We start from the raw sequence: 15,635 nt of genomic DNA, 5'->3' as shown, positions 1-15,635 counted from the left end.
GTCGTGAAGAGGCCATAGCAGTCAGAATCATCTTCCTGTGTAAATGTAGCAGTAGAAATTACCAGTTGTACAGACCTTGTATCCGAGAGCTTTGAGCTCGCTGGCAGAGCAGGGGTACAGGTCCATGAACTTGTATCTGTCCACCAGCAGGGCTGTCTCCTTGCCTTCGTACTCGTCCTTGAAGGCTGTGAAACGCCTGCGCTCCACCTTCAGGATACTGGCCAGGTCCCCGATGTTACTCTCAAAGGCCAAGAAACGTGCCCAGATCTCACTGAGGGAGAGGTGTTGACAAACACACAGGCCCGTTAATAACACAATAACAGACAGATCTAATGTGGATGTTCTATAATAACAGACAGATCTAATGTGGATGTTCTATAATAAAACAACAACAGACAGATCTAATGTGGATGTTCTATAATAACAGACAGATCTAATGTGGATGTTCTATAATAAAACAATAACAGACAGATCTAATGTGGATGTTCTATAATAACAGACGGATCTAATGTGGATGTTCTATAATAAAACAATAACAGACAGATCTAATGTGGCTGTTCTATAATAACACAATAACAGACAGATCTAATATGGATGTTCTATAATAAAACAATTACAGACAGAACTAATGTGGCTGTTCTATAATAACACAATAACAGACAGATCTAATGTGGATGTTCTATAATAACACAATAACAGACAGATCTAATGTGGATGTTCTATAATAAAACAATAACAGACAGATCTAATGTGGATGTTCTATAATAACACAATAACAGACAGATCTAATGTGGATGTTCTATAATAACACAATAACAGACAGATCTAATGTGGCTGTTCTATAATAACAGACAGATCTAATGTGGATGTTCTATAATAAAACAATAACAGACAGATCTAATGTGGCTGTTCTATAATAACACAATAACAGACAGATCTAATGTGGATGTTCTATAATAAAACAATAACAGGCAGATCTAATGTGGATGTTCTATAATAACAGACAGATCTAATGTGGCTGTTCTATAATAACAGACAGATCTAATGTGGCTGTTCTATAATAACAGACAGATCTAATGTGGATGTTCTATAATAAAACAATAACAGACAGATCTAATGTGGATGTTCTATAATAACAGACAGATCTAATGTGGCTGTTCTATAACAACAGACAGATCTAATGTGGATGTTCTATAACAACAGACAGATCTAATGTGGATGTTCTATAATAAAACAATAAGACAGATCTAATGTGGATGTTCTATAATAAAACAATAACAGACAGATCTAATGTGGCTGTTCTATAATAACACAATAACAGACAGATCTAATGTGGATGTTCTATAATAACACAATAACAGACAGATCTAATGTGGATGTTCTATAATAACACAATAACAGACAGATCTAATGTGGATGTTCTATAATAACACAATAACAGACAGATCTAATGTGGATGTTCTATAATAAAACAATAACAGACAGATCTAATGTGGCTGTTCTATAATAAAACAATAACAGACAGATCTAATGTGGCTGTTCTATAATAACAGACAGATCTAATGTGGCTGTTCTATAACAACAGACATATCTAATGTGGATGTTCTATAATAAAACAATAACAGACAGATCTAATGTGGCTGTTCTATAATGACACAATAACAGACAGATCTAATGTGGATGTTCTATAATAAAACAATAACAGACAGATCTAATGTGGATGTTCTATAATAACACAATAACAGACAGATCTAATGTGGATGTTCTATAATAAAACAATAACAGACAGATCTAATGTGGCTGTTCTATAATAAAACAATAACAGACAGATCTAATGTGGATGTTCTATAATAACACAATAACAGACAGATCTAATGTGGATATTCTATAATAACACAATAACAGGCAGATCTAATGTGGATGTTCTATAATAAAACAATAACAGACAGATCTAATGTGGATGTTCTATAATAACACAATAACAGACAGATCTAATGTGGATGTTCTATAATAACACAATAACAGACAGATCTAATGTGGATGTTCTATAATAAAACAATAACAGACAGATCTAATGTGGATGTTCTATAATAACACAATAACAGACAGATCTAATGTGGATGTTCTATAATAAAACAATAACAGACAGATCTAATGTTGCTGTTCTATAATAACAGACAGATCTAATGTGGATGTTCTATAATAAAACAATAACAGACAGATCTAATGTGGATGTTCTATAATAACAGACAGATCTAATGTGGCTGTTCTTATGTGGATGTTCTATAATAAAACAATAACAGACAGATCTAATGTGGATGTTCTATAATAACAGACAGATCTAATGTGGATGTTCTATAATAAAACAATAACAGACAGATCTAATGTGGATGTTCTATAATAACAGACAGATCTAATGTGGCTGTTCTAATGTGGATGTTCTATAATAAAACAATAACAGACAGATCTAATGTGGCTGTTCTATAATAACAGACAGATCTAATGTGGATGTTCTATAATAACACAATAACAGACAGATCTAATGTGGCTGTTCTATAATGACACAATAACAGACAGATCTAATGTGGATGTTCTATAATAAAACAATAACAGACAGATCTAATGTGGATGTTCTATAATAACACAATAACAGACAGATCTAATGTGGATGTTCTATAATAAAACAATAACAGACAGATCTAATGTGGCTGTTCTATAATAAAACAATAACAGACAGATCTAATGTGGATGTTCTATAATAACACAATAACAGACAGATCTAATGTGGATGTTCTATAATAAAACAATAACAGACAGATCTAATGTGGATGTTCTATAATAAAACAATAACAGACAGATCTAATGTGGATGTTCTATAATAACACAATAACAGACAGATCTAATGTGGATGTTATATAATAAAACAATAACAGACAGATCTAATGTTGCTGTTCTATAATAACAGACAGATCTAATGTGGATGTTCTATAATAAAACAATAACAGACAGATCTAATGTGGCTGTTCTTATGTGGATGTTCTATAATAAAACAATAACAGACAGATCTAATGTGGATGTTCTATAATAACAGACAGATCTAATGTGGATGTTCTATAATAAAACAATAACAGACAGATCTAATGTGGATGTTCTATAATAACAGACAGATCTAATGTGGCTGTTCTAATGTGGATGTTCTATAATAAAACAATAACAGACAGATCTAATGTGGATGTTCTATAATAACACAATAACAGACAGATCTAATGTGGATGTTCTATAATAACACAATAACAGACAGATCTAATGTGGATATTCTATAATAACACAATAACAGACAGATCTAATGTGGATGTTCTATAATAAAACAATAACAGACAGATCTAATGTGGATGTTCTATAATAAAACAATAACAGACAGATCTAATGTGGATGTTCTATAATAACACAATAACAGACAGATCTAATGTGGATGTTCTATAATAAAACAATAACAGACAGATCTAATGTGGATGTTCTATAATAACAGACAGATCTAATGTGGCTGTTCTAATGTGGATGTTCTATAATAAAACAATAACAGACAGATCTAATGTGGATGTTCTATAATAACAGACAGATCTAATGTGGATGTTCTATAATAAAACAATAACAGACAGATCTAATGTGGATGTTCTATAATAACAGACAGATCTAATGTGGCTGTTCTAATGTGGATGTTCTATAATAAAACAATAACAGACAGATCTAATGTGGATGTTCTATAATAACACAATAACAGACAGATCTAATGTGGATGTTCTATAATAACAGACAGATCTAATGTGGCTGTTCTAATGTGGATGTTCTATAATAAAACAATAACAGACAGATCTAATGTGGCTGTTCTATAATAACAGACAGATCTAATGTGGATGTTCTATAATAAAACAATAACAGACAGATCTAATGTGGCTGTTCTATAATAAAACAATAACAGACAGATCTAATGTGGATGTTCTATAATAAAACAATAACAGACAGATCTAATGTGGATGTTCTATAATAACAGACAGATCTAATGTGGCTGTTCTATAATAACAGACAGATCTAATGTGGATGTTCTATAATAAAACAATAACAGACAGATCTAATGTGGATGTTCTATAATAAGACAGATCTAATGTGGCTGTTCTATAACAACAGACAGATCTAATGTGGCTGTTCTATAACAACAGACAGATCTAATGTGGATGTTCTATAATAAAACAATAAGACAGATCTAATGTGGATGTTCTATAATAAAACAATAACAGACAGATCTAATGTGGCTGTTCTATAATAACACAATAACAGACAGATCTAATGTGGATGTTCTATAATAACAGACAGATCTAATGTGGCTGTTCTATAATAACAGACAGATCTAATGTGGATGTTCTATAATAAAACAATAACAGACAGATCTAATGTGGCTGTTCTATAATAACACAATAACAGACAGATCTAATGTGGATGTTCTATAATAACACAATAACAGACAGATCTAATGTGGATGTTCTATAATAACACAATAACAGACAGATCTAATGTGGATGTTCTATAATACAATAACAGACAGATCTAATGTGGATGTTCTATAATAACAGACAGATCTAATGTGGCTGTTCTATAATAACAAACATATCTAATGTGGCTGTTCTATAACAACAGACAGATCTAATGTGGATGTTCTATAATAACACAATAACAGACAGATCTAATGTGGATGTTCTATAATAAAACAATAACAGACAGATCTAATGTGGCTGTTCTATAATAACAGACAGATCTAATGTGGCTGTTCTATAACAACAGACAGATCTAATGTGGCTGTTCTATAATAAAACAATAACAGACAGATCTAATGTGGATGTTCTATAATAACACAATAACAGACAGATCTAATGTGGATATTCTATAATAACACAATAACAGACAGATCTAATGTGGATGTTCTATAATAAAACAATAACAGACAGATCTAATGTGGATGTTCTATAATAAAACAATAACAGACAGATCTAATGTGGATGTTCTATAATAAAACAATAACAGACAGATCTAATGTGGATGTTCTATAATAACACAATAACAGACAGATCTAATGTGGATGTTCTATAATAAAACAATAACAGACAGATCTAATGTTGCTGTTCTATAATAACAGACAGATCTAATGTGGATGTTCTATAATAAAACAATAACAGACAGATCTAATGTGGCTGTTCTAATGTGGATGTTCTATAATAAAACAATAACAGACAGATCTAATGTGGATGTTCTATAATAACAGACAGATCTAATGTGGATGTTCTATAATAAAACAATAACAGACAGATCTAATGTGGATGTTCTATAATAACAGACAGATCTAATGTGGCTGTTCTAATGTGGATGTTCTATAATAAAACAACAACAGACAGATCTAATGTGGATGTTCTATACTAACACAATAACAGACAGATCTAATGTGGATATTCTATAATAACACAATAACAGACAGATCTAATGTGGATGTTCTATAATAAAACAATAACAGACAGATCTAATGTGGATGTTCTATAATAAAACAATAACAGACAGATCTAATGTGGATGTTCTATAATAAAACAATAACTGACAGATCTAATGTGGATGTTCTATTATAAAACAATAACAGACAGATCTAATGTTGCTGTTCTATAATAACAGACAGATCTAATTTGGATGTTCTATAATAAAACAATAACAGACAGATCTAATGTGGATGTTCTATAATAACAGACAGATCTAATGTGGCTGTTCTAATGTGGATGTTCTATAATAAAACAATAACAGACAGATCTAATGTGGATGTTCTATAATAACACAATAACAGACAGATCTAATGTGGATGTTCTATAATAAAACAATAACAGACAGATCTAATGTGGATGTTCTATAATAACACAATAACAGACAGATCTAATGTGGATGTTCTATAATAACACAATAACAGACAGATCTAATGTGGATGTTCTATAATAACAGACAGATCTAATGTGGCTGTTCTATAATAACAAACATTTCTAATGTGGATGTTCTTTAATAAAACAATAACAGGCAGATCTAATGTGGCTGTTCTATAACAACAGACAGATCTAATGTGGCTGTTCTATAACAACAGACAGATCTAATGTGGCTGTTCTATAATAACACAATAACAGACAGATCTAATGTGGATGTTCTATAATAACACAATAACAGACAGATCTAATGTGGATGTTCTATAATAACACAATAACAGACAGATCTAATGTGGATGTTCTATAATAACAGACAGATCTAATGTGGATGTTCTATAATAACACAATAACAGACAGATCTAATGTGGGTGTTGTAGGAACATAATTCCTCATACCCAGACTTCTCTGGCGACAGGCTTCCCGAGGTGAGAACACGCTCAAACAGAACTCTGGTGTTGTTGTCCTCTGGAGGGCGGTAGAGAAAGAGGTGAGGCCTTCAAACTCATGAATCTACCAATATGTTGCAGATAATGCCTCAGCATCTGTCTCCTAACTTACAGCATAACACACTATCTACACTGACCAAAAATATAAAATGAACATGTAAAGTGTTGGTCCCATGTTTCATCCCAGAAATGTTCCATACACACAAAAATATTATTTCTCAAATTTTGTGCAAATTTGTTTACATCTGTTAGTTAGCATTTCTCCTTTGCCAAGAAAATCCATCCATCTGACAGGTGTGGCATATCAAGAAGCTGATTAATAAAGGACCAGACCCTTTTTTTCTATTTTTGCCTAAAATGACATACCCAAATCTATCTGCCTGTAGCTCAGGACCAGAATCAAGGATATGAATATTCCTGATACCATTTGAAAGGAAACACTGAAGTTTGTGGAAATGGGAAATTAATGTAGGAGAATAACACACATTAGATCTGGTAAAAGATAATACAAAAAAAAATAGGCTGTTAGAAGGCCAAAATATGAGAAAGTGAATAAGAGAAAGGCCAAAATGTGACTTAGAAATCTAAGCACAATATAGAATTTGGCACCTAGAGGCAGCAGTGTATGTGCAACGTTTAAGACTGATCCAATGAACCATTGCATTTCTGTTCAAAATTTTGCATCAAGACTGCCCAAATGTGCCTAATTGGTTTATTAATACATTTTCAAGTTCATAAATGTGCACTCTCCTCAAACAATAGCATGGTATTCTTTCACTGTAATAGCCACTGAAAATTGGACAGCGCAGTTAAAGTAAAAATAATTTAAGCTTTCTGCCAATATCAGATATGTCTATGTTCTGGGAAATTTTCTTGTTACTTACAACCTCATGCTAATCACATTAGCCTACGTTAGCTCAACCGTCCCGCGGGGGGGACACCGACTCTGTAGGAGGTTTTAAATAGCATGATCATTACACAGGTGCACCTTGTGCTGGGGACAATAACAGGCCACTGTAAAATCTACAGTTTTGTCACACAACAATGCCACAGGCGTCTGAAGTCGAGGGGGCATTAAATTAGCATGCTGACTGCAGGAATGTCCATTAGAGCTGTTGCCAGAGAATTTAATGTTAAGTCACCTCCAATATCTTTTTAGAGAATTTGGCAGTATGTCCAACAGGCCTCACAACCACAGACCACGTGTATGGCATGGTGTGGGCGAGCGGTTTGCTGATGTCAACGTTGTGAACAGAGCGCCCCATGGTGGTGGTGGGGTTATAATATGGGCAGTCATAAGCTACAGACATCGAACACAACTGCATTTTATCGAAGGCAATTTGAACGCAAAGATATACCGTGATGAAAACCTGGGGCCCATTGTCGTGCCATTCATCCACCGCCATCACCTCATATTTCAGCATGATAATGCACGGCCCCATGACGCAAGGATCTGTACACAATTCCTGGAAGCTGAAAATGTCCCAGTTCTTCCATGGCCTGCATATTCACCAGACATGTCACCCATTGAGCATGTTTGGGATGCTCTGGATCGACGTGTACGACAGCGTGTTCCTGTTCCCACCAATATCCAGCAACTTCGCTCAGCCATTGAAGAGGAGTAGGACAACAGTTCACCGGCCACAATCAACAGCCTGATCAACTCTATGTGAAGGAGACTTGTTGCGCTGCATGAGGCAAATGGTGGTCACACCAGATACGGACTGGTTTTCTGATCCACGCCCCCCCCCCCCCTTTTGTTTTTAAGGGATCTGTGACCAACAAATGCATATCTATATTCCCAGTCATGTAAAATCTATAGATTAGGGCCTAATTTATTTATTTCAATTGACTGAGTTCCTTATATTAACTGTAACTCAGTAAAATCTTGGATGTTGGGTTTATATTTTTGTTCAGTATATACACGTCAATGAAATAAAGAAACACACAGCAGCGTCTATAGACCGCCTCTGCCTGGGTTTTATCTAGTTTGACTATATGAGTAATTGATAGAGGATGTCACTGGTCCATGTCATAGAGAGAATAGGATCAGCATGTTGAACAGATACACTGATATTGGATCCCCTGTAGCCTTCAACACCATCGCTTAACAACGATACAATCTCAATGACTGTTGCCATGGCAGCTACCCGTGGTTGGGTTATTGTTACACAAGAGGGTGAATGACAAGTCTCAATAAATGAATCCGTCACTTGTCACTTACCATTAAGGTGTGAGAGGTAATCGATGTATGCAAGTATATACTCTGGAATGTCTCCATATTTCTTCAAGCCCAGTTCAAATATCTTGAAGGCCACTGATTTGTCCTGTGAGGGAAGGTAACGGAAGACCAGTCAAACATTTAGACAGAATGGTTCCCCTTATATTCTCTTTGCACTGTTGGCACGGGTGTCAGGCTAAGGCCACAGAGACACAGGAAAACAGATGAAATCATATATGCTTAATTAATTGTCAGTTTTTGCCCATCAAATGCTATTTTCAAGTCAACTGTTTTCAGTTCTCCATCATCCGTCAACCGATGACTCCGTCCCATTTCAGACAAAATGTGTTTGTGGCCGTAGACTATGTATACCCACCTTACTGCAGTAGTACTCCATCAGTGCTGCAGTCACGTAGACTATGTATACCCACCTTACTGCAGTAGTACTCCATCAGTGCTGCAGTCACGTAGACTATGTATACCCACCTTACTGCAGTAGTACTCCATCAGTGCTGCAGTCACGTAGACTATGTATACCCACCTTACTGCAGTAGTACTCCATCAGTGCTGCAGTCACGTAGACTATGTATACCCACCTTACTGCAGTAGTACTCCATCAGTGCTGCAGTCACGTAGACTATGTATACCCACCTTACTGCAGTAGTACTCCATCAGTGCTGCAGTCACGTAGACTATGTATACCCACCTTACTGCAGTAGTACTCCATCAGTGCTGCAGTCACGTAGACTATGTATACCCACCTTACTGCAGTAGTACTCCATCAGTGCTGCAGTCACGTAGACTATGTATACCCACCTTACTGCAGTAGTACTCCATCAGTGCTGCAGTCACGTAGACTGTATACCCACCTTACTGCAGTAGTACTCCATCAGTGCTGCAGTCACATAGACTATGTATACCCACCTTACTGCAGTAGTACTCCATCAGTGCTGCAGTCACGTAGACTATGTATACCCACCTTACTGCAGTAGTACTCCATCAGTGCTGCAGTCACGTAGAGTATGTATACCCACCTTACTGCAGTAGTACTCCATCAGTGCTGCAGTCACGTAGACTATGTATACCCACCTTACTGCAGTAGTACTCCATCAGTGCTGCAGTCACGTAGACTATGTATACCCACCTTACTGCAGTAGTACTCCATCAGTGCTGCAGTCACGTAGACTATGTATACCCACCTTACTGCAGTAGTACTCCATCAGTGCTGCAGTCACGTAGACTATGTATACCCACCTTACTGCAGTAGTACTCCATCAGTGCTGCAGTCACGTAGACTATGTATACCCACCTTACTGCAGTAGTACTCCATCAGTGCTGCAGTCACGTAGACTATGTATACCCACCTTACTGCAGTAGTACTCCATCAGTGCTGCAGTCACGTAGACTATGTATACCCACCTTACTGCAGTAGTACTCCATCAGTGCTGCAGTCACGTAGACTATGTATACCCACCTTACTGCAGTAGTACTCCATCAGTGCTGCAGTCACGTAGACTATGTATACCCACCTTACTGCAGTAGTACTCCATCAGTGCTGCAGTCACGTAGACTATGTATACCCACCTTACTGCAGTAGTACTCCATCAGTGCTGCAGTCACGTAGACTATGTATACCCACCTTACTGCAGTAGTACTCCATCAGTGCTGCAGTCACGTAGACTATGTATACCCACCTTACTGCAGTAGTACTCCATCAGTGCTGCAGTCACGTAGACTATGTATACCCACCTTACTGCAGTAGTACTCCATCAGTGCTGCAGTCACGTAGACTATGTATACCCACCTTACTGCAGTAGTACTCCATCAGTGCTGCAGTCACGTAGACTATGTATACCCACCTTACTGCAGTAGTACTCCATCAGTGCTGCAGTCACGTAGACTATGTATACCCACCTTACTGCAGTAGTACTCCATCAGTGCTGCAGTCACGTAGACTATGTATACCCACCTTACTGCAGTAGTACTCCATCAGTGCTGCAGTCACATAGACTATGTATACCCACCTTACTGCAGTAGTACTCCATCAGTGCTGCAGTCACGTAGACTATGTATACCCACCTTACTGCAGTAGTACTCCATCAGTGCTGCAGTCACATAGACTATGTATACCCACCTTACTGCAGTAGTACTCCATCAGTGCTGCAGTCACGTAGACTATGTATACCCACCTTACTGCAGTAGTACTCCATCAGTGCTGCAGTCACGTAGACTATGTATACCCACCTTACTGCAGTAGTACTCCATCAGTGCTGCAGTCACATAGACTATGTATACCCACCTTACTGCAGTAGTACTCCATCAGTGCTGCAGTCACGTAGACTATGTATACCCACCTTACTGCAGTAGTACTCCATCAGTGCTGCAGTCACATAGACTATGTATACCCACCTTACTGCAGTAGTACTCCATCAGTGCTGCAGTCACGTAGAGTATGTATACCCACCTTACTGCAGTAGTACTCCATCAGTGCTGCAGTCACGTAGAGTATGTATACCCACCTTACTGCAGTAGTACTCCATCAGTGCTGCAGTCACGTAGACTATGTATACCCACCTTACTGCAGTAGTACTCCATCAGTGCTGCAGTCACGTAGACTATGTATACCCACCTTACTGCAGTAGTACTCCATCAGTGCTGCAGTCACGTAGACTATGTATACCCACCTTACTGCAGTAGTACTCCATCAGTGCTGCAGTCACGTAGACTATGTATACCCACCTTACTGCAGTAGTACTCCATCAGTGCTGCAGTCACGTAGACTATGTATACCCACCTTACTGCAGTAGTACTCCATCAGTGCTGCAGTCACGTAGACTATGTATACCCACCTTACTGCAGTAGTACTCCATCAGTGCTGCAGTCACATAGACTATGTATACCCACCTTACTGCAGTAGTACTCCATCAGTGCTGCAGTCACGTAGACTATGTATACCCACCTTACTGCAGTAGTACTCCATCAGTGCTGCAGTCACGTAGACTATGTATACCCACCTTACTGCAGTAGTACTCCATCAGTGCTGCAGTCACGTAGACTATGTATACCCACCTTACTGCAGTAGTACTCCATCAGTGCTGCAGTCACGTAGACGTGGTGACGCGTGCGCATGTCCTCCCGGGCCTTCTTAAAGATGATGCGGCCTGACTTGATGCCCTCGGCCCGCCTGCCAAACTTCATGTACTGGATGTAGACCAGCGTGGGGTCGATGTCCTCGATGGCCAGCAGACGGTTGTAGATGCTGTGGACCTTTTCATGCTTCAATCGACTCTGAAAAAAGGAGAGATGTGGGTTAGCTCATTCATCAATTAAATGCCTGTCAAACATTTCCTGGACCTCTATTCAACATTCATTTATACTGGTTCACGCTCCACAACTTAACTCAACACTAGGATTGCTCCGGAATAATCCAATTAATTAGTCTTAATAGGAACGAGATGAGACAAATTAATACGTCTGCAGTGAAAGATGCACTAATCATTTATGGATGACAGTCAATTCTACATTTCCTTGGCAACCCTTGACATCTTCATATTATGACCTGATGTTTTGTTTCGGCAAGTGTTCCGTGACAGATGATTGGTGTTCGTGCAGCTCACCTCCTCGTAGTCAGCGAATGAAAAGTACAGCAGCATGTTCTTCTTCAATAGAGTACCGATGGCGCGCTCGTAGATGTTAGCTGCTTCGTCACTGAACACCTTAGAGTTGTTCATGTCCTGAGGAGTGGAAGAAAGGGTTCAAGTCTGGCATTTAAAAACCATATAACAGTAAGGTCTAAAATATATAACATATCTTTTAAAACGTGGAGGAAACCCAGTTCCAATGAGGACACATTGTGCCATCAGTGGCCTCTCTTACCCCCTTCTCTGCCAGTAGTTTACTGGACTGGTCCAGATACTGGGCAGCCTCATACCACACGTCAGGGTGATGACCCAGCACCAACAGACACTGCTCATAGGCAAACATCACTGCAACACGGAGCACAATTACAACATTAGGGCTGCAATGCTAGCAAAACCTCTAGGCAACACTGGATTTCTATCAACTTTACTGTGCCTATAAAGTCTGATGGTATAATATATCAAGTTCACACACACACCACCACTATAGGAATCAATGTCCCCCCCACCACACACACCACCACTAGCTATAGGAATCACTGTCCCCCCCCCCCCCCCCCCCCCACCACTAGCTATATGAATCACTGTTCCCCACCACCACCACTAGCTATATGAATCACTGTTCCCCCCCACCACCACTAGCTATATGAATCACTGTTCCCCCCCCACCACCACCACCACTAGCTATATGAATCACTGTTCCCCACCACCACTAGCTATATGAATCACTGTTCCCCCCCCACCACCACTAGCTATATGAATCACTGTTCCCCACCACCACCACTAGCTATATGAATCACTGTTCCCCCCACCACACCTCTCTTAGTGATGAGTGTCTGGTCCTCTGTGCGGAGCGGGTTGCTCTTCTCCCATTGGATGTACTTCTTCCACATCTCCACCTGCACCGCCTCCTGGGGGGAGTTCTGGGGGGGCACCGAGGGGGCGTTCCTATCTAGACCCTTCATCACAGTCTCATATTCCTGAAGACAATTTTACATCAGCTCACAATCATTAAATAATTTATCAGACAGTATGAATCCATTTACCTCATCATAGTGTGTATGTATGTATGTGTGTGAGTGAGTACCTTACCTTGGCCACTCTCCTAGCGTTCATGTAGTCTCTGCTGCGGTCCTCAATCATCTTCTTGGCCAGATGTACGTTGATGCCCTGTTTGTACAACACCAGGCTACTTAGCACCACTGACAGATGAGATCAATGGCACACGAAAGCAATGTTCTGCTACCCCTCATGTGGTTCCTTATTCAGCCCTCCATATGAGTCATAGGTCATTGGTCTTACCTCCTCATACTTGCTGTAGTCTCTCCAGAGCTGCTCGATGTTGATCATGGGGTTCACACAGCCCCTCTGGTAGACCCTGCGCACCGCCGTGATTCGCTGGTTTTCAGCGTACGAACCAACCGCCTCACTGGAAGGACACAAGGCTAGGGAATTAGGGACTTGAAGTACTATTTAATGAACGAAAACAACAAAGTATTGTGTTCAGAGCCGTACTTACACTCCTTTGAGGAAGTTGATGTAGTCCACCCATATCTGAGGGGAGAGCAGAAGAATTAGAGATCATGGCTTGGAAACCCATTTCAGATTGCATATTTTTAACAAACTTGTTATAACATTTAATTGCCAATATACTTTGATTTACCTGGTAGGACATGATCTCCATGCCGATTTTATCCAGCGCAAAGTCATATGCCTGCGCCATCTTCTCTCTGGTGATGGTGAAGCAGGGCTGGGTTATGACTTGTGTTACATCACAATATCAAGACATGCACTGGGAACATTTGTCAAAATAGGGTGTTGTGTTACCACTGTGAAATGTATTGCTGAATGGTTAAGATTGTGTGTGAGCACAGGAAGAGCCCGTCCCCCTCCAATTCCTTTCCTGGGTAACAGGTGAACCTACTTGTAGCTGGGTAGCTTTCCTTTGGTCTCTCGGACGTAGGAGAGGTAGCATTTCCACAGGTCGATGTGCAGCACTTTCATCAGACATCTCTGAAACAACTACAGCAGGAGGGAAGGGCCTCGTTTCACTTTAAAGCATTCAAAAATATATCGGTCTACTGAAAATGAACGCTTCAGACAACAGTGTGTATTCAATCATTCCCCACTGTCATACTGAGAAATGGATAGCTGGGTGATTTGTAGTGTTTCCATTTATAAAAGGGGAAGTAGGAGATTCCCTCTAGGGAGGGCTGCCTAATAGAAAGTGACCTAATGCCTACCCTGGCAGGAGAACCAGCGGAACAGAGCTCACTGACAGACAGCAGCCACACTGTACCACAGCTGGAGATAGAAACAGCAGTGTACACAAGGACTTTGCAACATGCTGCTGCTATAAAAGACTGAACCCACCTTGGTGAAAATGAGAGAACTACTTTTCCTTTCAGTTTCAGGGGATGGTTAATAGACAGTACCAACATAGTAAAAACATCTGCACCAGGCAGAAAAGTTTGAGCTGCTAAGTGTTTAGTGTTGCCTGTGGGTTATCAATACATGTTCTGTGACTTTAACAAGTGGCAATAAACAATGATTTCCCACTCTTGTGAATTGTAGATTTACTGTTGTACTGCAGTAAAGCATGCAGCTACATTTTATGGGTTTGGATTGATCCTTGATATATTACAGAGGTGACTTAAATGGCTTCTTCAGTTGTTAAGGGCAACACTGGATGAGTCAGAACCATGTTGGTTTCCATCCAGTGACAGGAAGGTGGAACCTCCCTTAGAATCAACCAACCATGGCAGTCTCAGTCCCCTGTAAGGCCAATGGGAGGGGACTTTGGTATGATTGACACTCACCTTTTCTACCTTGTCATAGTTTTTTGCCTTGATCTGTGGACAGAGTGTAAACGAAGTGTTAATTCAACAGGCAGGTGTTTCCATTGTATATATGGACAAACAGGCATGCATGCAAACTCCCTCTGACACACACACATACAATCCCTTTCAGATCAACAAAGTGAATTTCACACAAGAAAGACCATTTCAAGATCAATTTTGTAAGATATGGGGTTTATTCTCATTGTACATCATGGACCATACATGAGTCACATGAGCAAGCGGTTGTAAGAAAAATGGGGTTTGATGTTTAGACATTACCCCATAGAACACGTTTTCCCATCTGTGAATACCCACCCTTCCCAATAAACTGTAGGCTTAGAAAAATAAGCTCAATAAAAACTATAAAAATGACATTTTCATCAGCATATAAAAAGCAATCATATTAGCCCCTTCACTACACTGGAAAAGACCAGACTCGTGCCAATCACTAAACATGTTACTGACAGTCAGCCTGGCCAGACATC

The 15,635-nt window shown here is 39.2% G+C and overlaps 1 protein-coding gene across 1 annotated transcript in view; it reads right to left on the bottom strand.

Moving 5' to 3' along the window:
• Positions 1-15,635, bottom strand: part of cstf3 (cleavage stimulation factor, 3' pre-RNA, subunit 3) — a 40,655-nt gene that overhangs the window by 19,760 nt on the left and 5,260 nt on the right. The window contains exons 4-16 of the mRNA XM_055861310.1: positions 15,130-15,162; positions 14,235-14,332; positions 13,974-14,040; positions 13,830-13,864; positions 13,613-13,739; positions 13,403-13,480; positions 13,128-13,290; positions 12,549-12,658; positions 12,290-12,406; positions 11,742-11,960; positions 8,676-8,778; positions 6,401-6,470; positions 76-271 (exon numbers count right to left, since the gene is read on the bottom strand). Of these exons, the coding sequence (XP_055717285.1) occupies positions 76-271; positions 6,401-6,470; positions 8,676-8,778; positions 11,742-11,960; positions 12,290-12,406; positions 12,549-12,658; positions 13,128-13,290; positions 13,403-13,480; positions 13,613-13,739; positions 13,830-13,864; positions 13,974-14,040; positions 14,235-14,332; positions 15,130-15,162 (1,416 nt within the window). The remainder of the gene's footprint in view (positions 1-75; positions 272-6,400; positions 6,471-8,675; positions 8,779-11,741; positions 11,961-12,289; positions 12,407-12,548; positions 12,659-13,127; positions 13,291-13,402; positions 13,481-13,612; positions 13,740-13,829; positions 13,865-13,973; positions 14,041-14,234; positions 14,333-15,129; positions 15,163-15,635) is intronic.

This window comes from Salvelinus fontinalis, chromosome 1 (assembly GCF_029448725.1).
Source record: "Salvelinus fontinalis isolate EN_2023a chromosome 1, ASM2944872v1, whole genome shotgun sequence".
NCBI classification, from domain to species: Eukaryota; Metazoa; Chordata; class Actinopteri; order Salmoniformes; family Salmonidae; genus Salvelinus; species Salvelinus fontinalis.
The sequence above is the reverse complement of the archived record's forward strand: the minus strand, read 5'-3'. Positions and strand labels throughout refer to the sequence as shown.